At 38.4% G+C, this 24,519-nt stretch overlaps 1 protein-coding gene across 19 annotated transcripts in view; it reads left to right on the forward strand.

Moving 5' to 3' along the window:
• TRPM3 (transient receptor potential cation channel subfamily M member 3) overlaps positions 1-24,519 on the forward strand; it is an 833,246-nt gene that overhangs the window by 342,817 nt on the left and 465,910 nt on the right. For 3 of the 19 annotated variants that reach the window (XM_019730680.3, XM_019730695.3, XM_074330558.2), the window contains exon 1: positions 9,558-10,059. The exons of 10 other annotated variants lie outside the window; for them this stretch is intronic. In XM_019730680.3, coding sequence (XP_019586239.3) covers positions 9,883-10,059 — 177 coding nt within the window. In that variant the 5' untranslated portion in view covers positions 9,558-9,882. Of the gene's footprint in view, positions 1-9,549; positions 10,060-24,519 lie in introns of those variants that run through there. 6 more of the 19 variants (XM_074330552.2, XM_074330554.2, XM_074330561.2 and 3 more) reach the window with 5 other exon arrangements.

The raw sequence follows: 24,519 nt of genomic DNA on the forward strand, positions 1-24,519 counted from the left end.
AGTATATCCATAATAGCATTATTTATAACAATAAAAATGGAAGCAGGCTGATTATCTTGCAGTGAATAAAATAACACAGTAGAATTCTGTATAACACAGTGGACTATTGTATTTTCTAAGAATATTCAATAACATGGTGAGCAATTCATGATACGATAATCATATTAAGCTATATATAAAACATTTCTAAAATGTTTAATGAAATTTCCATACATCACATTAATAGTTATTTATGGGTAATGGAATTAGAAGCAATTTTTTTTATTTCTTTATACTTTCATAAATTTTCAAAATTTTCTATATTGAAAAATTTCTATGTTGAAAAGTTGTTATTTTATAATCATGGATAAACAGTAAATATATTTTCCCCAGCTATATAGCATACAAAAATTCACTAATTTTGAGTGTATGTACAATGGAGTAGCCTTCATAAAGACATAGTCTAATATTAAGTTAATTTCTTAATGAATTGTCACTATAGGAAATGTTTGAGAATGGGCCAGACTGTCACAATTGGTAAATAATTGAAATCTTGAGCATGAGTTATTTTCAGATTGAAGTTTTGATATCCAGACTTTTCCCTTTTCTTCTTCTTTTGCAAATCCCTCTGTGTTTAGAACTTTGTCCCCACTAGCAGATTAAGTATGAGAACCTCCTCCTTTTATTAATTTTTGGAAATCTAAATAAGTAATTTTTAGACTTTTTAAGGTAATGGAGCTAAGATTTGGGGAAACAAAAAGGCCCTGAAAAATCAGTGTGTTCAAAGCAGTTTGCAAATAAGCACTAGGCACTCTAGGATAACTTTAAATTACTTAAAAGTAAGAATAAAACAAACATGTCTAGGTCATTTATTTATTCTACAGTTACCAGATTTTGGCTGAGTTTTCATCATGTTGTAGACATATTGTAGGATCTAGGATATAGTTGATAATTGCGGTAATAGAAATTACATTCAAGTAGGATATGAAGACCTAAAATAAATAAATCAACCAATTACATAGTGACAAGTTCTGATAAGTGTAAAAAGAATTCAAACAAAGAACCGCGGTGGGTGATGAAGCAGAGCTAGAGAAATCAAGAATGCTCCAGGGAGATTGCACTTTAGCTGAGACCTGAAGCGTGAAAAGGAGCTAATCTTGTGAAGAGTTGGGGGAAGGAGCAAAGCACGGCGAGGGGGGATAGTACAGAGTTGAAGCTGGAGCGTCAGACAGGAGCAAATCAGTCCCAACATTACAGACCTAGATGAGGAGTTTGGGATCTGTCCTAACTCCAAGGGGAGAACTGAATGGCTGTACTCGTGGAGGTGTCTTGATCTGTTTTAATCCTGGATGTTTTCATAAAATTGAACTGATTATTCTTTCATCTGATCTGTTAGCCAATTGTTAACTTACAAAGAATTTAAGACATGAGGAAAACTTACATTAAAGCTTTGTCTGTTATTTTCTGAAACAATAATTTCTCAATATTTTCTTTTTGGAATAATGCCAGGTACTACAGAACATTATAATTCTTTCCTCTGTTATCATCGCTCCACTTCTTTCCTGGGGAAGGCTTCCCAGGGACAGCTGGGGGTACCATGCACTCAACCAGATACCCAACGTATCAGTACATGTATCGTTTAGGCTCCTGTGGATGGCTTTGGCTAGATTTAGAATAACAGCAGTCAGAATATGATTTATTAGCCAATTTTGAAGCTATTATAAATCAAATTCTTCTTTGGTACTTTCATTTTCTAACTTAATAGTTTCAGGTCAGTAGTAGAGTTTTGGTAATATTTTGTTTTGTTTTCTCCCCAAATGCTTTGTACATTTCATATGAAGGTCAAGTAAACCTGAATAATCATAACAGTTTTATTTATATAACTATACAGATACCTTTGGCATTTACTTACTATGATATTTATCACGTTTTTTTCTGTGTGATTAAAACCTCCTGTTGCCCTGATAAGTATCTAGCATAATCTTTCAGTCATGAAGAATGGTGCATCATAGTTTTGTATCTAATTAGAGTATCTGAAATTAATTCAATGTCATTAAAACTAGATTTTATTTTTATTTACATATTATAAAAATATTATGCTATGTGTAAAGGTTTATATTTGGATTAAAACCATGACTCTGAAACTTACTATGTGAACTTGGGCAAGTATTTAATCTTTCTGTGCCTCAGTTTACTCATCTAGAAAATGCAGGTGAGGATAAAATTAGGATAGTAGTAAGAATTAAATGAGTATATATATACATATATATGCATATGTATATGTATATATGTATATGTATATGTGTGTGTATGTATATATTTAATATATATGGAGAGAAAACTTACCCCACATTTGCAAGAATTATGTGAGTTCTTCAGAAACATTTATTTTTCTACTTAATAAATACAGTATCACAGGCATGTATTGGGTACAACAAGTAAGGACAAATCCTTGTCTTTCCTGAGGTCTGAGCTTCCTGCCTGAGCTTCTCCCGAGAAACCCAAACATGGTGAGTTAAAGAAACTTACCAAAGCTACATGAAGTAGTAAAGCTGGGGTTTAAATCCAGGTCATTTGATCCATGCCCTGTGCTCTGACGTACTATGCCAGTGATGTCAGAGAAAGAGATAACAATCATCACCATCATAATTACATTGAAGTGTGTTTTTATTGTATCAGCACTGTGGTAATTGCTTTTAATCCTCACAAAAACCTCAAAATGGAAACTGATATAGATCCTGTTTTATAATGTGGAAGCTAAGGCTCTGACCCAGCCAGATGGAATTGGAGAGTAGAAAAGGCAATGGAAGTCATGAGTAAAGGCATAAGAAACCGAAAGCCATTGGGAGAACCACTGGTCCTGTGCTCTGCAGGATTCTGATGTTAAGGTTAGATCCATTGAGTTACTTTTCCTCTTTCCAGATTGTGTTAGTGATCAAATACTATTTTCCTTTTAGAAAGGCACAGGAAGCTTGTATAAATCTTTTTTTTTTTTTTTTTTTTTAAGTTGGCAGCAGCATATTGCAGTGGGTAAACACAGGTTGTAGAATCAGGTGTACAGATTACAGAATCAGCGAGACCTGAATTCAAGTCCACTTATCACCCACGTGACCTGCAAGTTTCTTAACCTCTCTGAGTCTATGGTTCACTGAGACTGTTTCCTCATCTGTAATCTAAGAATAATGCTGCAAATTCCATAGGTCTTTTTGTGAGAACTAAATGAGCTAGGCTCTTAGAAAGCTTAGCAAACTTTAGCCCATAGTAAGGACTCAAAAATAGTTATCAAACGTCATGTTAACACTGTAAACCACTGTGTTTATTTTAATGAGGATTCATAAAAGGTATGTGTTGTCCAGTCAGTTAATGTGGATTCAAGCCCAGTTCTCCCTGATTTCAAAGTCCATGCTGCTTGCAGGGATTTTATGCCTCTTCATGAGAAAAAAAAAAAATTGGACCAACACCTCTCAAAAACTAAAATCATGTAATCCCTGCTACTATTATTAATAAAAATAAAAATCAAGGTGCTCATGGTTATTAAAATATGATACCAGAATAAACATCACCAGTGATACATTTTATGGAACGCTGACAAAAATAGATAGCAAGTACGGTTTTCATTAGCTTTCTCCATTAAAATCCTCTACCGCAGAGAGCTAACTAACACTTTGAGAATTTTCCAGATCACAGCATGTCTCTGTTTCCCAGGTGAGCAGACCTTATGGTTCAACCCAGTGTGAGCCATTAGTGTCAGAAGCCCAGATGCACAAAGTGGGGTTGCGGCTGGGGCAGGCTCTCTCCTCTCATGGATGGGAGTCAGGTGGTGTTTGGAAAGGTATAGAATTAAGGTTGGACTTGTGTCTTATTTGAGCGTCCATGGACCAAAAGATCTGACTAATGCTGTACTGTTAGCACTGAAATGCTGAGCTTCCTTCCAATTCACACAATTTATTCAAGCAGTAATTGGAGTTTCGCTGCTTAAATCTCCCTCCCAAAAGAACTCACTCATGAGTTCTTTAACATGTTGGTCAGATTTATGGTTTTCGTAATGTAAAATTATGTAAACTACCTATATTCTGTGTGTGTGCATGCATGTGTGTGTGTGTGTAAGTGTGTATGTATGTGTGTGACATCTAGGCTCAGGATAAAGAACATCTACCATATTAGAAGAATGCAAATAATTAAGTGGCTTAGAAATACACATCTCAAATTCTTATTTTTTTAACAAGCCTCCATGGTCTCATTAAAATTTCAGAAGCATATAAAAGAATCATCCCCTATGTGAATAGAAGTTTTAGAGTTTCAAAGCTTGAAAGAGGATGTATTTTACCTTTTGGCCTTTTAATATTTCTTATACATTTTTTGTGTGGATATATATGTAGGATTTCTATTTTTGATGAAAAACGCCACTTAACATACCTTAGCATTTTGATGAAAGAAACTGCTTATGTATCTTTGTATTTTACAAAGACAAACATATTAATATTAAAGGTTTGCACTCTATTAGTGGAATATGTCATCCCCTCTCAGCTCAGAGAGGAAAGCGGTAAGTAAAACCAGGTGTGGTTCTCTTCTCTTGTTTTCTGCAGCGGATTCTTTTACTGGAAGAAGCAAAGGAGTAAATGAAGGTGTTTTGTTTTGCTTTGCTTTTCCTCAAGCAGCAGCTTTGAGGACAGCACATAGGACTTCATAATGGAAACAGTAAATTACTAGTACTTGTTGAGTTCTGTCATGTGCTGGTTCCTCTTCGAAGGGCTTTGCACATATAAGCTAATTCATTTCATAACATTCCTTTGACATAAGTAGTATTATTATCCCTAATTTGCAGATGAGAAACCAAAGCATGGTGAGGTTAAGAAACTTACCAAAGCTACATGAAGTAGTAAAGCTGGGGTTTAAATCCAGGTCATTGGGTCTATGGCCTGTGTTCTGACGCACTTTGCCAGTGGTGTCAGAGAAAGAGACAGCAATCATCACCATCATAATTACATTGAAGTGTGTTTTTATTGTATCAGCACTGTGATAGTTGCTTTTAATCCTCACAAAAACCTCGAGGTGGACACAGTTACAGATCCCATTTTATAACATGGAAACTAAGGCTCTGAGAGGTTAAGTAACTGGTCCATGGTTACAGTGCTAATAAGAGGTGGGACTTGAGTTTAAATTGAATCTGTCTGACTGCTAAACTAGCAGGTAAAATAGAGACAATGGAGCGCAGAAGGTCCAATCCCTGCCCGTTTCTTGATACAAGCGTGGGCTTCCCATTAGCCAGGGCTTATCACTACGTTCCTCAGAGTCAGGGTCAATAAAGGGAAATTACAACAGTTCAGGCTCCAGACATGATGGAGGTCACTTGGCAGCAGAGGTTCTATTTGGCACACTTGCTTCGAGTGTGTGTGTGTATGTGTGTAGGGGAGAGGGGTCAGCTATTACTTAAACTGAAGTTAAGTAAACTAATTCATGAAGAAAAATTTTAAAAGACGCTAGATTGCTAGTAAGTTTTCCCTTAAAACTCCCTAAAGGAACGTATGAGAAGTAATTCAAAGGATTTAAGAGGATTAGACACTATTCTATTTAAAGTACCCTTATAACAAACATATTATTGACTATCGCCCTGAAGAGGGTTTTTAAATAACTGTACTCCATCATGCGCAGAAGGATTTAAGGTCTGAGACGTCCAATGAGGAGAAAAGGAGGTTTGAGTGGTGCTTGTTGCCTGTCTATACGCATTTGGAGAAGCATTCGCTCTCTGGAAGAGAAACTCCACTTGGAGATTACAGAGGCACATTGCACTTCCGTTTTAGAACTTTCTGTCGACTCGAGCTGTCCAACCGTGGAATGGGCTGCCTCAGAAATGCGCCGGCTCCTGGTCGCTGTAGGTAGGTGTTCACCATTCAGGGAAGTCTGTGGTGAGATCCCAATCCTGGGGGGAAACGGTGTTGACAACTATTCTAATTCGGAGGACTTTTTGCTTTACACAGAATAAATGCTGTTTAAGCTACTTAACAAAGAGAGTTATTTATTTTGATACGTTTTAATGTATTTTAAAATCTATCTATAAAAAATGTTAAAAGGGAAAATATCTTAAGTAAAGAAGTTATTTCATCTATTTCAAGAATATGTATTTGGAAATAATTAATAATTGTTCGGTAGATCTTGGTATTTCCCTTGGGCAGCTTGAATATCACCTTTCTGCAGTATGTTATACTACATTCATCTATTAGAGCCTGAAAATATCAGTTTAATTAATGTCCAAGTCCTTAATAAATTTCAATGTTATAATAACAAACTGAAAAATTACAGGGGAACATTTTTTGAGTGTTGTGTGCAGAAAATACATCTCAGTAGGAGGCTTTGGAACACTCTGAACTAGCTGGTCACTGTGTCATTTCTGCTTTCTTAGCTTTTCATGGGTCCACACCTTTTATATCTAAGGGGTATAAAGGAAGACCGTGTGCAGAGTAGTGCGTTGCTGCACTGAGGCTGCCAGGATGTTTTTAAAGGGAGGGAACCTGGTTTTCAAAAAGAAAGGACTGTCTAATGTCTAGCCTGTGGCGTATTGTCAGCATTGAGACAGCTCAATCCTATCGTGATTCTTAAATTCAGTATCATTTACACAGGAAATAAAAGGTGAAGATGGTCAATGGGAAGTGGGCTTATGTACCATAGGAGAGAGTTTGTTCAAGGGCAGGCTTCGGAATGCAAAGATTTGATATGCTGGGTTTGCTGGGTTGTAGGATACTGAAAGCTAGAATGTTTCTGTAGAATTGTAAATATCTACATTCATAAGATTTGTGAACAAGCATGTTAGGTTTATGAGATGCTAACTTCTGGGGCTGGGCTTGCTCCTCTCTGCTCTTTCCTCATTAGACTCCTCTCTAAAACCCAAGAAGGCATCATTCCATGTGAAAATATTCTTTCTTGAAAGTTGCGGGTGGGGTGGGGTGGGTGGTTCTGACAACCCTCCTTCTGATGTTTTGATAGCAAACAATTCTGGCACAAACTAGTCCAACGATGGAAGAAAAACCTCTTCTCACGCACTGTCATCTTTCTTTGATCTTGACCTCTTCAGCAGTGTAATCTCCAAATCAGTTCTCCACAGGGTTTATGCTCCTCCCCTCTAATTGCCAGGAGAGAAGGCTGTGAATCCTCCTACTTCCCCATTCCACAGACTTCCTAAATATTCTCTTTGACCAAAGTTATTCAGTAAAAATTAAAGGGGCTAAGAGGATCAAAGGCTGTGTGTTTTCAGAATGATGCTGTTATTTTTGTGGGGTCCTTAAAATTTTGGCACAGTGAAGAGCAGGGGAGAGACAACTGCAGTGTTTCTGCATTTTTGTGGAGCAGACTTCTCACAACCGCAGCAGAACCACTTAGTAGCATTGAATAGCGTTGGAGAGGCTGGAGCCCTGTGGCCCTAACGAAAGGCAACGTTTTAGCAGTGGGGTGAATACAATGCTGCCGTACAGCATGAGGAAACCCACACTGCCTTCGCAGTCTTCCATCCGTGTCTTTACCCCACTTATTAAATTCATAGTAACTCATGTGAATCATTCAGGTTTAATCTGCCTTGCTTGAATTCATTACCTGGTACTATAGGTATGCACAGTGTGCTTACATACTGGGAGTTGTTAGTGGGTTTCCCGTTCATTATTGGCACATGTTGCCTAGAAGGTAAGTCATGGTACAAGGGCCGATGTATGTGCCAGGCACTGTTCTAAGTGCTTCACTGATCTTAACTCATTAATCTTCAGGACAACCTTAGGTGTGTGATTTTATTTTTACCTCCATTTTACAGATAAAGACTCTAAGGCACAGAGTAGGTGAGTAAATTGCCCAAGGTTGGTATTGGGATTAGAATTTGAACCCTGATTTCAGAATTCATGGTGTTAACTGCTACATCAACGTCATACCAAAGAGATCATCTGAGAGATGTGCTGAGCGTTTCTTCTTTGAGGTCTTCTACCTCAACTCATACAAGGTTAAATTGCCAGGAAATGGCAGCAGGGGCTTTATTGCTGTGGCCCCCTTAATGATGAAAGAAATGGGATAGAAGGGAAAGCTTTGTCTTCCTAGGCTGGTAGACTAGTTTGAATCATAATGTGACTTAAACCTGTTACTAATTTCTCAAGACCTCAATTGCTCAATTTGTGAAGTGGAGATGTGACATCTAATTCATGAAATTGTTGTTGACATCAACTTACGTAATGCATTTAGAGTGCCTAGCTTGAGAGGTACATGTTAGCTGTTATTATTTTAAAGCTACCTTTAATCCTTTGTGGAAATAAAATGGTGACAAAAAAATGAACTTACTGTGTGGGGTGGTCTATGAAAGTGATATTGTTTAATAGAAGATAATCAGATGTATAAATTTTATTATACAAGGCAAGCCCATGGTCTGGATTCCACCAACGGGCTAGATTTTCTGCAATAGTGTCTTTAGATCTGGAACACGGGACCGTTGTGACGGAAACGGTGTTGTAATGCAGTGTCAGGTGTTTGTTACACTCAGGGAGAATCCACAGAATCCACATTGTCCCAAAATCTGTATTACAGCAGGGTCCCTGTAATTGCTCGTGCCTCTCCCCATTCTGCATCAGAAAGCATTTTAACTATGGATCTGGAATTTACCAGTCTCTTCAAGTTAATTAGAAATAGAAAATCAGTATAGTCATAGGGAGGGACACAGAGAGGGAAAATGAGTAAGATGGAACTACTCGGAAGATGTGGAAATTCTCCCGGGCAGCAATGGTCAACAGTACCCACCAAGGTCTGATGTCTGAGGGGAGATGGACGAGTTTAGGTGGGGGTTGTGACATGGACTCCTCTCTCTGCCCAACCCCTGAACTTTAGCACTCTAAGTGAAATTATCCAGTTTCTACCTTCAAATTGAAAAGTTCTCCTTTATTCTCTCACTGCTGGATCTCCAAAGACTATATACGCCAACACAGCAACTCTCTTTTAAAGCCGTTCCTTGGGAAATGATGGGGGTGGGTATCCACACTTCAGGAAACTCCATCTTGTATAGAAAGCATTCCACATGGCACTTCAAGGGTTAAACCTTTGCTGCAGAGAAAGTATCAGGTAGCTTTCCAGGAGGGGATAACCTCCAATTTAGAAACTGCCATTTCTAAAAGGTAAGCCAAACATACACTAGTTCACACTGCTTTCTATGAAAGGAATAATTCGCCTCTCCCAGTGTGTGTGGTAGTTTGCTGCTTTCTGCCGGCTGCTTATCTGTCATCTATATAATGTATATATCAGGGTGAGAACCGCCAATAAATACAGTTAATAAAAACCCCAGAACACGACAAAGATCCCTTTTACTACAGATCCATTTTGCAATAGCTCTCAATTTGTTATGTCATATAAATCAAAAGGGAAGTGTTTATCTTATCATTCGGAGGCATCCCTTCTCCCTCTGTGTCCTAGCGCCTCCCCTGTGCCAGTTTCCAGCCCCTCAAAGATGCTTTGTGCAAGAAAGTGCAAGTTCCCCATTCTGGCTTTACTGGTGTTCCCTTTTCCTCTCCTCCTGGCTCCCCCCACCAAAACCAGCAAGCAGAGCAAATGGCCCGGGTTCTCCCCCCAGTGCCTGACCTGCGTTCACTGGGAGGAGAGCAGAGCCGGAGAGGGAGCGCGCATTCCGAGCTGGCTGCTCTGACTCCGACCACAGGCTGTTTCGTGCAGGCTGTCCCTCTCCTTCAAAACCGTGCATCCCCTCCCCGAAGCAGCAGGCAGTGTGCCTCCATTCAGCCACATTTGGTATGCATGAGCACGGCTGCAGGCAGAGGGGAGGTGGCTCTCTCAAGAAGGTTCAGTGGCTCAGGCAACGCCACTTGACTAGTCTCCCAAGTTCCAGAAAGCCTCTGCCCTAATGGAATTTGCAGGTGTGGAGATGACCATGGGATGCCAGGGCCGTGGGGGACCATTTATTTTCTAGGCATTGCTCAGGTTTGCAGTTTCTGGTTTTCCCGGTGGAATTTTCAAGGGGTCATGAATCAAACTGATGCTCCTCGACCCCTAAACTGGACCATCCGGAAGCTGTGCCATGCAGCCTTTCTCCCATCTGTCAGACTTCTTAAGGTACTGTAACTTGCTGCTTTGAATGACTCTAATTGTGCTTTGCAGGTCTAAACACCCAACTTCCGCACTTGAGCCAGGACGCACATTTTGGGGAGCACAAACGCATGCAGTACTGGTTCTGTAAGCCATGGCTTGAGAGACTTTGTCAGCGCTTCTCACCCCGTGGTCTTAGGGAGGGCAGGGTGGTCTGAGCCATATTTAAGAATGAGATTATGGTCGCAGAGAATGGGCTTCCTCAGTGCACCGCACCCCCCACCCCCCACCCCCCAACATCCCTAAATAGAATTAATTAACTTCTTTGGGAGGGTGGGAGCAGTAGTGGGAGTGAAATCTTTTACTCCCTTGTGTTTGGCTCCTGGGATTTTTTTCCCTCCCTGGGGAAGCCCTTCGACCCACTTTCCCTTTAAATGGAACCTGAGAGAACAAAGGATTCTCCTCATTATTTTAAAAGCCCTGTGTCCTTAAGTGGTCGCTCAGGTAAAGACAAAGAATGAGCCTCATCAGATTGTGACTTTTTGGGTGTCCTTGTTTTTTAAAAAGGCATGATAATTTTAGGCTCCTGAGTGAAGTCAGTAGTGGGAAAGTATTGTTAAATATATACTGAACGTATGCCTCCAGCTCTCTCTCTAGCTCCGAGTTACACAAAAGAATGAATGGTACCACACCTGAGCTAGAATTGCTACCTGGCGTCTGCAGCACTCCTCTTTCTAGAAGCAAATACATTAAAGATACTGAAAAAGTCCCCACAACTCCATATTCACCTTCATCATCTGCCTTGTAGGGAAAGAAATACACGTAAAATTTAAAAGGTGCAGAAAAACATGTATGTTTCCCCAGAAAAGAGAATGTGGTAACACTTACTGGGGAAAAGTGCTAATCTCTGGATGTCCCACAACCATTTGAAGTTAAAAAGGCAAGGCGAAGTTCTTAATACTTTTATCCATATTAATGTGATATTGTGATTTAGTGACCGCTGGACATTGAGTCCAATCAGCCCCAATGAAGGATTAAGGAATTTAGCCCTGAATAAACTATACTTGCAGCATTCTTCCCCCACCCTCCCACCCCTTTTTTTTTCCTGAGGCTGTGTTCTGGTTGGGTCAAGTTTGATGTGGACAATTAGTTCTGTGTAGCTAAGTGGCTTTTCACAACAGAGTATTACCTGCTGAGTTTTCCTTATTCTGTTCAACACAAACTGCCCCCACGTCCTGTTTAAACCCCCACCATATTGTTGTCATGGTGACAGTTTGCTTCCCTAAAAGAGTGTTTAGGAGGAAAAGCAGGTTTGGGGATGGGGAGTGGGAGAGAAGCTTCCTTGGATGTAAGTGCTTTTGCTGTAGTGGAACAATGTGTGTGATAGGGCATGAAAAAGAATGAAGCCCGGGAACCTAGAAATGAATGTAAATTTTCCTCCAGAATCACTACTGAATCAAGGGTCGGGGACAAAGAATGCCTTGGAAAATCCAACTATGATTGTGAAAATTGATTCTAGCACTTTGATGTGCAACGAGAGACATTCTTCAGTTAGTCATTCATTGGCTTCACCCGAAAATAATGCTTTTTAACTTACACAATGATCTTCACAGGTGTGTGTGTGTCTATCACCCTCAATATATTAATTAATACTCTTTTTTTATGGAAAATGTTATTCATCACTTACTGGTCACAAAACCAGCAGAAAAGTATCTATTTCAGGTAGATTACCTCTTTTTAGAAGATCTGTCATCTTTTTTTAATTGAAAGTACTGTCCATGCTATTTATCAGCATTTTCAATACTACACCAATATGGTTGGCATACAGATCAATCCTACCATTCTTTATTAACATGGTGATTTATAACAATTTATCCAATAAAGTGCGTTAGTGAGTATCCTTCTAATTCTCTCAATATCCAAGACAGGATGTGTTTTACTAGAGAACTTTCTTTCCAAATAACATGTGGATTTTTGAAAGAGCATACCTATCTAAGGAGACTTCACATATTGAGCATATTTCAAGCTTTTTTTTTAAAAAAAAGAGTGATACCAAATTCTTTCAGCAATACTTAGAAAAAAATGAAAGCTGCTTTTGTATATAAGTAATTGTATTATCAACGTTCTGAATATGAATGCTATATAATTTATCCCCCTCTGGGTTGTTGCTGTCCTGTCTTTGCTTTGCTACTCCTTATTTATTCCTGCCCAGTTTTCATATTTCAAGTAAAATGAAAGTTCCTGAGTAATCACTTGCATCTTTTGGTCAATGTTCCTCCTGGTTTAGTTCATAAATTAAATATTTAATAACAGTGATTCTTACTGTTGTTTCCTTACTGTCTGCTCCCTCCCTCCCCTCTCAATCTCTTGTTCTACCTCCCCCACAATTCCCACCGCCATGTTAATCTGATAGATGGATTCTCTGGGAATCCAGGAGTCTATTGAAATTCTAAACTAATAAACCCAATTCTCCTATTCAACAGGTAATTTGTGTTCCTCTTCCGAGCATTTTTCTGATGTGACATGCCTTTTCTAGTGCCCTGACTTGTCGGTAAATGGGACGTGATGACATGATCACATTTAGCTATACCCAGATCACTCACCATTTCTGACAGACTGGGCTCAAGCCAATTTCTTTCCCTAGCCTTTCCTTGAGAATATGTTTCTTTGCTAACTTTTTTTCAGTACCATACTAATGTTTAGAAATGGCTGAGCAATCCTGTTTCCGGTATATCTCATTTCCTAATAGAAACAGGATACTAACGAATTAGAAGGGGAAGGCCACCATCTGAAGCATAAATTAAACCCAATGGATGTTGGAATATACTTCTTATTCCTTCTGAAAATATCTCACTTGTTGTTTTATCCAACTCAGAGCAAATTTTGAACATGCCAATCAACTCAAATTTTGAATGTGGGGTTGCATTTGGAAATAAGATTTGAAAATGAATTTCTGGACAGGCACATGATAATGATAGCCAAAAGACAGAGGGTGTTTTCTAATGGATACATTTCAAGTGGGACACTTTCCAAACTATTTCTCTTTAGTTGTTGTTTGCCTCATTCTTGTTGTATATTTCAAAATTTTACCTTACTGTTAATCACAAAAAAGTCACATTTATTTCAGTGACAGGCTGTTCTCAGCGTATTTCATATTCATTATCAGATCTGTCTTTGCCATTGTTTTATTTGGGAGATTTTATTTTGGTAACTTCTGTTGAATTTGAAGATTAATGTCAGGGCAGAGAGCTTTCTTTGTATTAAGGTCTTGGTGGACTTACTAAAGGGAAGGCTTCTGAAAACTAGGTTGCACTGGGAGAAAGGAAAGTTCTGTACTTATAACAGATTTTATATGCACATGTTAAAGCCAGTTTGTTAATGCAGACCGAAGGATCAGTATCATTTTAGGATTTTAAAAGTTTTATACTGAAAAACGGTATGACTTGGAAGGATATCAGAAAGCGATTAAAGAAATTATATTCTGGACAGTTAGGCCTAACCACTATATCCTATTTCTGTTGTGTTCCTAACCAGCGGTATGACCTTGGGTAAGTTACGCAACCTGTGTCTCGTTTGGTGTCTCCCTCTTTAAAATGAAGAGTTTAGGCCTTGACTTGACTTAGGTCCACAGCTGTGATTATTGTGGCGAAGCCTGCCATGCTCTGTGGGCATGGAAGAGCATAGTCTATTGGGGCTAACAATAGTTAAACTGGATTAGATATTAAAATGGAAGAAGGACTAGAACAATCAACAGGGTTTAAATCATAGAAGGTCCCATCTGCTAAACTAAGGCATTTGATCATTATCCTGAAAGCTCTAGGGTACCGTTAAAGGGATTTTAGCAGGGAGGTGACCACCAGAGACAGGTACTAAACAGAATTCTCCTCTCTGGCTGTAGTGTCCAGAATGGATGGGAGTTAGTGGGACTGAAAGCAAAGAGATTAGATTAGAGGCCTGGAGTATTGATGAGGCTGTGAGCTAAGGCAATAGTAGTGGAGGTAAAACAAACAGGGCCTTGTTCAATTGATTAGTTGAGGTGGAGGGAAGAATTTAGGACAACTTCTGAGTTTCTATTTTTGCTGACTGGTTGTATGATGGTTCCAGTCTGAGAATAAAGGTCCTGAGAAGGAAAGACAGAACTTCTCACTCTATGGTTCTTCTTAGGTGAGCTAGAAAAGGTATGTCACTCATTGATTCTAATGGTACTGAGACAAAATTAAGGAATATAATTCCGTGTCATTGATGAGTATGAACCCCATTGAATGCCTGACAGAGGAACTCTTTGAAGTAAATCAGATACAGTCAGTAACGTCACTTCTAATTTTCTTAGATTGTACTTTTGTTACTTACACCCTGTCTTTTTATAAAACTATGCATAGTAAACTCAAATTTGGGGGATCCAGTAAAAAAATCAGAGTTTTGTTTCATTTTTTTCCGCCTTTCTCTTATGTTATTATCCAAAGAAGGATTAATGAAAGTGAACTGGGTAACACAAGGGGAATGATTTGAAAGAGTAGTGATAAAGTTAGGCTACCAGATCAGCACAAATTCTGCCCAAGTACCAATGTTTCCTATTTCTGTAATTCCATGTACGGTTAATCAATGTCCATTATACTGTCCTTGAAGCATAGCAAGATCCTAATGAGAAAATGAATTGGGTCTGTCTTCTACAGTTGATGCCAGGCATTCCAGAAGCTGACTTCCCTTTGGTATTCTCAAAGTCTTAGAAAACAATTATACTGAGATTCATTTCAATTTGTGATTAAAATATATGACTTTCACAGTCTCCTTTACACATCTAAAATTCTGAGTCTGTACATGGCAGGTGGAGTAATATCAATAAGCCAGAGTTCTTACTTAGCCAGGACAAGGCACTCCTGATTCACTTGCTAGTGAGTAGCAGTTAAGTTTCTACAGCAAGAACGGAAACACACACCTATTGTGATAGACGTGTTCGGGAATGGTGATGAGTGAGGTCAGGGGACTTGTTATGGACCAATTACACTAAGTGCCTGAAAGATGGGAAACAAAGAATAATTGCTTTTAGGAAAACACAGTGTATTGTTAGGCAAAATTTTAAAGGCTACTAACAGAGAAACTTCCTCTTTCCATCTCAGCATACCAACCTCAGATTCCCTTTAAGAAAATGAGAGAAAGAAATGAAAAAAGAAAAATGGGCCCAAACTGAAACCCAGGGGAGAGAAAACTTGTCTAGTGTGTTTCAAATGGTGGCTTCGACTCAGACTGCTGAACAGTGACCTTGTGACTTGCTTTTTTGTGAAATGTTCCTCGGGCAGCCTGAAGGAAATTCCTGAGGCAACAAGGAACCCTCCTGTCTCTGTGGAGAGCTCTGTCTTCTGATGCCCTCTATTGTGGAGGAAAGAATGAAAGTGTGTGGTTGCTGGGGAATGAGAGAGGATGTCGCTGGGAGGTCCAAGTCCAGGGCCACCTGGCTCTGGGACGACTTGTGGAGTCACAGTAATATGGGGCAAGGCTTGTATCAAGGGAAAATGTTTTGCCTTTGTGCAGATGACTTCCTGTAGGGAAAGAGAACACTGCCTCCCCAGCAGTGGTTTTGCATCCTCCCCCTCTCTCCATCTGCTGGTGTAACCTCAACCGGCTCCAAGCTCATACAGACAACTAGATCATATCCTTTTTCCCTTTCTCTTATCTAACATGAAAAAGTTTTAAAGACTGTGGCTGAAGAAAAGTATTCAGTAAATGTTTATTGAAGAATAAAGGAATAAACACATGACCAAAGATGAAATCCTAAGAATGCTTGGGAATCACTTGGGAAGCTTGTCAGCAAAGCAAATATTCAAGCCCACCCCCAGAGATCCTGATTCAGTAGGTAGTGGTGGGCCCAAGAATTTGCATTTTAACAAGCTCTCCTAGTGAGTCTGTTGTGAACAGCTCTTGGAAGGACCACACATAGAGGAAAGCTGTCATAGACTGAACTGAGCTGGAGGGCAACTCGATTTAAATGCCCTCTCTTATGCTGGCATCTGGGCAGAACAGCTCATGTGTTCGTCAACAGTGAGAGCAGAAGGTTTTAAGTAAATAGTTTACGGGTTTTCAGAATTTAATCACAAAAGATTATTTACAGATAGAAAAGTAAATTGAGTTTGGCAGCCTTATTTTGGTTTATAGAGGATATAACATCATCATCTGAAGGAATGTTAGTCCCTATTCTTATTATTTTTGTTTATATGATATTTCTCTGTGTGTTATTTTCATGAACTTTTATAGTCATGTGACATACAATCTCTGATTGTTCCATTCTGCTGAATTTATATAGAAATAGATTGTAAACCAAAACTCCCAAAGACAGTGTCCATGGTCAGAATTCTGCAGCATCCTGCATGGGCCCCCTTTACCTAACTTTCCCGACCCCTTGGAATTGCTGTGGGCACTCAAGGGCATGTACCTTACATTTTAATGGTATGTGATAGTACTGAGTGAGAAGTGGCCAGTTCACCTGGGGGCCAAGACCAAAGCAAGCTGTAACATGCCCACAATGGCAGAGGTCCCCCACCCACACCCCTGCAGCCCCCACCCCTCTCTGTGCTACCCTACAGCTTTCAGAAACTAAGACAGGAGGAGATCTGGATAAGGAGGGGGAGGAAGGGAATATACAGGACTTTCATTTGGAGAAGCACCTTCAAAATTAAAATTAATTTTACACTTGAAATTTGATGACTGATACTGAATATTAAATATGACAAATTGAGCTGTAGAAATTTTTCTTGTCTCCTAAGCATATGAGAAAGATATACTGCTTTCACTGCTGGGATGGAGTGAGGGCAGGTCTAACCAAAATCTCTAGGGGGGTGGGATATTTAATTTTTACATTTATCGCACATAAAATTTATGTTTAAAAGCATTTAGGAATTTTGCTCCAATCAGTGGCTCTTCTCTAATTCCATTTTCAGAGGCATGTGCATAGGAATTGTAGGTTAGGGATAGCATTGATAAGTTTTGCTTCTTCTCCTCCCCCAAATTAAAGATTTTTCTCAAGGTTTAATTAACCATAGATAGATAGATGACGGATGGATGGATGGATGGATGGATGGATGGATGGGTGGATGAAGGGAAGGAGAAAGGGAAGGGAAAGAAGAATTTTGTTGTATATAAATCCATTAACAGCAACATTTTATATCTTGAATTGCCCTGGAGGGAAATTTATCCACCAAAATTAGAAGTGTTCCTCAAGTGTAGTCCTACATTTTAACAAACAACCCAAATGAACCTTATGTACTATAGCATTTGAGAATATCTCTTCTGAAGTGTGAAATTTTAATCAATTTTAATCAGTTATTTAATCAATAATTTTAATGTTGGCTCATTAAAATGATGCCTCTGGCATGACCATACCTTCTGATTTTTATTGTTAGAAATTGAGCACCCAGTATCTCCCTATCAATGTATATAGGCTCCAATGTATAATGGTCCCACATATTGGAAGTCCCCATCCTTATTGAATGACTTTCATCACTGTTTCTTAAGGGGTCATGCAGGAAAGCTGATGTAAGTGATAGGAATGTGTAGTACATAGGTAGTGTCCTAGAATAGAAGAAAAGATGGCATAGTAACCTCTTTCTTGTTACTTCAAGAGATGATACACTTACATGATGATGGTTGAAGGCAGAAGAACATTGCAGCAAATACAGGTCACTGATTTCTGCCCTAATTATTCGGCTATTGCTGAGCTAAGCAAGCTCCCTCACATCTGTTCCTTTTCCTCTATACCTTCTCCCAATTGCTAAAATCAACCATTCACCAAGTTGCCCAAATTAAAAAACCTGGGTTTATGCCTTTTGCTTTGTTTGCTTTCATCCCTTATGCAATCAGCCAAATAGTTCTGCCAGGTTTCCTCATAAATATGTCTCTGATCCACCCCCTCTGTCTATTCCTAGTTCCCAAGATCAGTCTCTCTCTTTCTTGGGCCTAAAATATTGTAGCTGTCTACTTCAGATTGATCCTTCCCACACCCAGCAGAATGGTCCACTTAAAATGGAAATAAAACCAGGATGCTCCCATGGTTGACATCCTTCAGTCCCTTGTCTCCTGTAGAATCAAATCTAAGCTCCTCGGCATAGTGTATCAGACCCTCAGTGATCTGTCCTCTGCCTACTTCTCTGCCTTCCTATTTTCTTTTTCCCTTACTCAAATCATGAAATTCCTTAAGGCTGGGCTTTTTGTACAAGCTGTTTTCACTGCCTAGAAAATCTGAATTATACCTTCTTCTTCCTAACTCCTGCCCATAGTTTAATACTCAACTCAGGTTACCTGGATGAATTAAGGAAAAATTTCCCTCAGTCTCCAAAACCAGCTTAGGCTTTCCTTATTTGCATGGCCATAAAAGTCAGTGGGTATTTCTATCTTTGGTTTGAGCATGTTGTGGTATTATTCACTATTTCATCTGAAGATCTTCCTAAACTCGGGAAATGATATCTTAGACAATTTGGTGTGTGCAGCATTTAGCAGAGAGCCTGGGATATTTGGGATGTTAGATGAATTACACTTGAATAGGTAAATGTTGGAGGATATGGATAACTATGCTTTGTTGCAGTGTTCTGAAGTCACTACTTAGAGAACCAAATGGTGTTATAGGGTCTTGGCGTTTTTGTCTCATTAAAGAATACTTTGAGCTTGAGTCGATAAGCTTCATATGTTCCCCACATTGAAAGATGAGCTAAGAAATTGAACTAATAATTAGTACTCAGTAAAAGTGATGCAGAATAAAATGTATACTCAAGGAAGAAACTGTAAGTAGGTAGCACCAGATGTCTGCTTTGAAAATATTTACTGAAAGAGAAAGAGATTAAAATTACCTCATACGTTGATTATGTTGGAGAAAAGGCATTTCTTAATTAAGTGATCTAAGAGACTTTAATCCATCACCTTTAATAATGTTGTTGGCTGATTTATACTATGAATTAGAGAAAATACTATTAAAAGAAAAACTATGGTTAAACTTGCTGGGCTGTTCTTGTTTTATCCTTTAAATATGCCTTTTGCAAATGTCTAAAGATAACCGTGTAGACACGATCCTGTTGAAGTATGTTGGAGTTTCCGTTTAAGAGTAAATGTGACTTCAGATGTGTTTTTATGTTTTAGCAGTAGGTTATTTTGCTGTATCTGGCATCATGGATAGAAGTCAAATAGAAGTCTTAGTTTATTAGATTCCTTCTAGGGGAAAAAAGAAATTGACCAAAGTCAAAATCAATTTCTTATGGAAAAGATCAGAATTATTACAAAATTATCTTACTACCTGTCTTGGTTAAGATTGAGATATGTCTGGGGGAAAAAAGTAAATAATTATTTTTGGCATAAACTCCATGCTTATTTATCTCTTTGCTATACAAGAGAGAAATGAGTAAAACTATTTCAAAGAATGAGCCGTTATATAGGCCTCCATAAAAAATATTTGCTCTGTAGTGCCAGTCCAATACTAAATGATGGGTTAAAAATTTAGGATCTGGTGGTTTAATTTGTGGTTGTTGAATCCTTTAGGCTAGACTAATGATTTCCCTTTAAAATAGGATTTTTCCGCGTCAGTACTACTGGTATTTTAGGCTGGATGAATTTTTGTTGTGAAGGCTACCTGTCTTGTGCATTGCAGGACATTTAGCAATATCTTTGAAGTTTATCCATTAATTACCAGGAGCACCTCTGTGCCATCTCCCATTGTGACAATGAAAACTGTCCCCAGACGTGGCCAAATATCCTTTGAGGGGCAAAATCACCCCTAGTTGAGAACCACTGCTTTAAGCATTTCCCCTTGAAGATGGATATTTTAAGGGGTGGGTAGGTAATTGAGTTCACTGGAAACCCAACAGACACTTCCTGGTGATGCAAATGGGATGCTTTAACTTTAGACACACTTTCTTTTTCGTTTTACGAAAGACTGAAATTTAGCTTATGTTGGGGAAAATAACTGGTCTAGTTCTATTTACTAAACACAGAAAGACTAAGGAATTATTTCTCATCTTACTGTCAATCATCTCTTGTAAGAAAATTGAATGTGGCCAATTTGTCTGAAAGTGTTTGGATGCTTCATATATTATTGCATTCTGAGTTAAAAGCAGAGAATATTTTCATTTGATTGATGTATCAAGTGAACTATTTAATTTTTATCATTATTTTGTTCTATAATAACATCTACTTAAAACTATTGAACAATACAATTTAAAATTCATTTCAATCACCAAAGAAAATATTTTACTTTATGAAGATGAGTTGTTTTTTTTAAATCTGATATTAACTCATGTGAGTAATTAAAGATTTTGAGGTACATCCAGTAATTAGCACAAGGAGGCTATATATTTTAATTTAAAAATGAGTATAATTAAACCTAATTTTCATTATTAAATTCAGCATGATAAAATGGACAGAAAAACTAGATTTTAGCTCTAATTCTGCATGAATTAATATTCTCATCAAGTTACCTAGAATAAATAGGTTTATCTTTCAGTTCCTCAGCTTTCTCATCTATAAAATGAGAGGATTGACTTAGATCAGAGTTGGCAAACTTTTTTTACGAAAGACATTGCAAATGGCTTTGTGGGTCATACACTCTGTCAAAACTATTCAACTGCCATTGTATGTTGAGAAAGCAGTCATACACAATACATAACAAATGGATGCGGTTGAATTACAATAAAACATCTATAAACACTGTGCTATAGTCTGAATGTTCATATATTGAACATTCATATGGTTTGACCAGATTCATATGGTTTGATTCATATGTCAAACCAGTAAAACTATTCATATGTCAAATAAATCCTAACTCCCCAAAGGCGATGGTTTTAATAGGTGGGACACTTGGGAAATACTTAGGTCATCAGTATGGATCCTTTATGAATGAGATTAGGGCTGAGTAAAAGAGGCTCCAGAGAGTTCCCTAGCCCCTTCCACCACGTGAAAATGCAAAACATCTGTCACCTGGAAGAGGGCTCTCACCCTACCTTGCTGGCCTTCTGATCTTTACCTTCCAGCTTCCAGAACTGTGAGCAATACATTTCTGCTTTTATAAGCCACCTCATGTGTGCTTTTTTTTTTTTATGGCAGCCTGAACAGACGAAGACAGACTGAAATTTGAATTTCATATAATTATCACGTCATGAAATATTATTTTCACATTTATTGTTTTCAAGCATTTTCAAATGTAAAAACTATTTTTAGCTCACTGGCTTTACACAGAGGGCAGGTGGTACTTGGCCTGTGGACTGCAGTTTGTCAACCATGAGGTGATTATTAAGGCACTTTATTCCTCTGATGTTCTTGGATTAAGGAGGAATGATAGAAATCCATTGCTTGCCCTATTTATTTTAAAACTACTTTGATATCTGAAAGAGCTTAAAGTAAACCATTCATTAATTATAGTAACATCATCTCATGCTGACTGGGGATCTGTGTGTGGTGGGCTTGCTGTCTCATATGTAGGTCATATTTACTAAATGTTAGGGAATACTTCTATCTCTAAAAAAATCATATGTATCATATATATTGATAATACAAATAAATAAATCATTTGGGTACTTGCCAACAAAAAGAATTAAAAGGCATATTTTAAAAGTGATCATTGACAAGATACAAAACTCTGAATCTCAGTTTTCTTAGTTATAAATTAAATGCAAATACTGTTTTGTATTGTATTGGGGTTGGTGTATACTGTAGTCAGTATTCAGTAAATATGAGTTCTTTCCTTTCAACCTAATAAAACAGAAATGATGCAATGCAAATAAACAGAGTTCAAGATGTCTTTGGTAGTAATTTGGATTTATGGAATACATTTCATTTATGTACAACTAATTACACTTTGTCGTTATTGAAGGTTATGTTAGTCAGGGTTCTCCAGAAAAAGAGAACCAATAGAATGTGTGTGATTATATACATAAAGAGATTTATTTTAAGCAATTGGCTCACACAATTGTGGAGCCTTGGCAAGTCTAAACTCCAATAGTGGAGACTAGCAAGCTGGAGACTCAGGAAAGAGTTGCAGTTAAGAGTGCAAAGGCAGTCTGCTGTAGAACCAGGAATAACCACTGTCGCAGATGAAGTCCAAAGGTGGTGTTCTGGTGAATTTCTTCTTGCTTGGGGGAGGGTCAGCCTTTTTTTCTATTTAGGCTTTTAATTGATTAGATAAGGCTCATCCACGTTATTGAGAGCAATCAGCTCTGCTCAAACACCACTGATTTAAATGTATATCTCACCCAAAAACACCCTCACAGAAATATCCAGAATAAAGCTCAACCAAATATCTAGCCACGATAGCCTAGACCAATTGACACATAAAACTAGCCATTACATACATCGTTAGTTATATTCAAATCACTGTTTTAGATGTAGTTTGCTTACAAATAAGAAACATGATCATGCTAACTTAAATAAAAATTTTCTTCTAATGCTAATCTTTAGGATATTCAGCAACTGGAATGGAAGTACAGTAAGACATCATAGGGACCCAGCCTTCTCTGTCACAGGACCTTTGATTTCTCTTAGTCCATCAACACTATGCCTTTGTTTTTCTTTGTAGACCCGCTTCCTCTATTTCTCTGCATTTTGCTAACATGTGCCACAGCTTTCAGTTCTATATAATCTTGCAGTTGCATTCTTTACCTCTTGCTAGTTTGTCTCTCTCATACTCCTAAGGAATCTCATTGACTCAGGTTTGGTCAGATATCCATCCTTGCCTATATAGCTATGGTCAGGGAAATTACATCATCAGATGTAAATATGGCAACTACACCCCTTCTTCTAGTAGGTGATATGGGTGGGAACACATTCTTTTAGCAAGGATGTAGGCACAATGCTTTGCTAATTGGATTAGTATGAATCCCCTAGACATACAAAAGGTTAAATCTTCCAGAAGCAAACCAGACCTAAAAGGTACTGCACGTAATCCACAGCTAAGACTTCACCCTGCAACAGAAGATAACCAATTAGTCTGCACCCTTTGCTAATATATAACAGAAGGAAATGGACTCCCAACTACTACTACTGATTTTAGGGGTACTATAAAGACAATATTTTTGATGAAGAGGCTTAGAGAGCCTGGGAAAATAGTAGGCTCTCCTCTATTGGAGGAAAAGACTAAAATCAAGAAGAAATGATTTTAGAGTCCCACTACAAGATGGCATGATGGGCTCCAGTGTCCCCTTAAATGGCTCCTTGAGTTTCACCACTGTTCATGGTTTCACTACTGCTGAGAGGTCCTCTGAAGTTTTTAATGGGGTGTGTCAACTCTGCTGGCTGAATGAAATTTCACCATCCCAATTTTATATAACACTAAAAAAAAAAAAGCAAAATTGCACATTGTTTGGAAGTAGTAGTGTGATAGTAAACTGAATATGAGAAAAATTTATGATTTAAAAAAATTCATCATATTTGAAAGAGTTTAGTATAAGAGAGATTAATGTTTTAATCAGAATATTTCTGGTTTTGTGTGTGTTCTTCGAAGGCGAAAAGTTCATACACATTTAATGCTGTCAAAATGAATATTGTTTTGTTTTCAGTTGTACAGCAGTTCACAAATCAAACCAGGAATATAAAATTAGCTTTTCTCTCCCATTCATTTTTTTTTCTTATATACCTATTCTTTCTACAATTATCTATTGCTATGTGTCAGAAACGGTGCAAAGAATAGAAATGCAAAGATAGAAAATACTACCCCTTCCCCCCCCACCCCAGTCAAAGGAGCTAATAGTGGAGTTAGTGAGACAGACAAGCAAACTGGAAATGATATTATGGCTTGATATATGTTTTCATATTGTTGAGCATAGATAAGGGGCACCAGATATAGCCTGGGAGTTACTAGAAAACGTAACTCCTTATCTGAGTATTGAAGGAGATTCCTATTGGAAGTTGGGGTAGAAAGAATATTCCAGATAAATCGAGTGGCATTTACAAAAGCAAGGAGACATCTTAGAGACTATAGCTCCTGGAGGAACACCCATGGGGGAAGCTGAAATACAAAGTGTAAAGGGAATGTTGTGGTGAGCAGTGGGTTGAGGAGAATGGTGTGAAGCAAGAGACTGCTTCTGGTGGTGGATGTGTGGGGTGTGTGTGTGTGTGTGTGTGTATATATATATATATATATATATATATATATATATATATTATTGCTATGGTGTACAGCTCATACTGACTTAACAGTCTGCTCAGTTAAGGGCTGCTCAAGTTGAAGTGCAATACTGCCTGCCACCTCCTCACCCTCTGCCTCAGAGCTCTGTAGATAGTACCACTACCCCCAGCTGTGTAAATGCAGATGCAAACTCAGATTCAATAGTCATTAAATGTAGGAATTATTTAGCAGCTGCAGGATGCTCTATTAAGAGGGTTACACACTGTAGGAGGGATTTTTGCTGTGTGTGTGTGTGTGTGTGTGTGTGTGCGCGCGCGCGCGTGCACATGCGCCCCTGGCAAACTCATTTTTCTTATCCAAACAACTTTGCAAACTGCCTCATTATGGAGAACTGT

This window comes from Rhinolophus sinicus, chromosome 16 (assembly GCF_057876585.1).
Source record: "Rhinolophus sinicus isolate RSI-liver-muscle chromosome 16, RSI-T2T, whole genome shotgun sequence".
NCBI classification, from domain to species: Eukaryota; Metazoa; Chordata; class Mammalia; order Chiroptera; family Rhinolophidae; genus Rhinolophus; species Rhinolophus sinicus.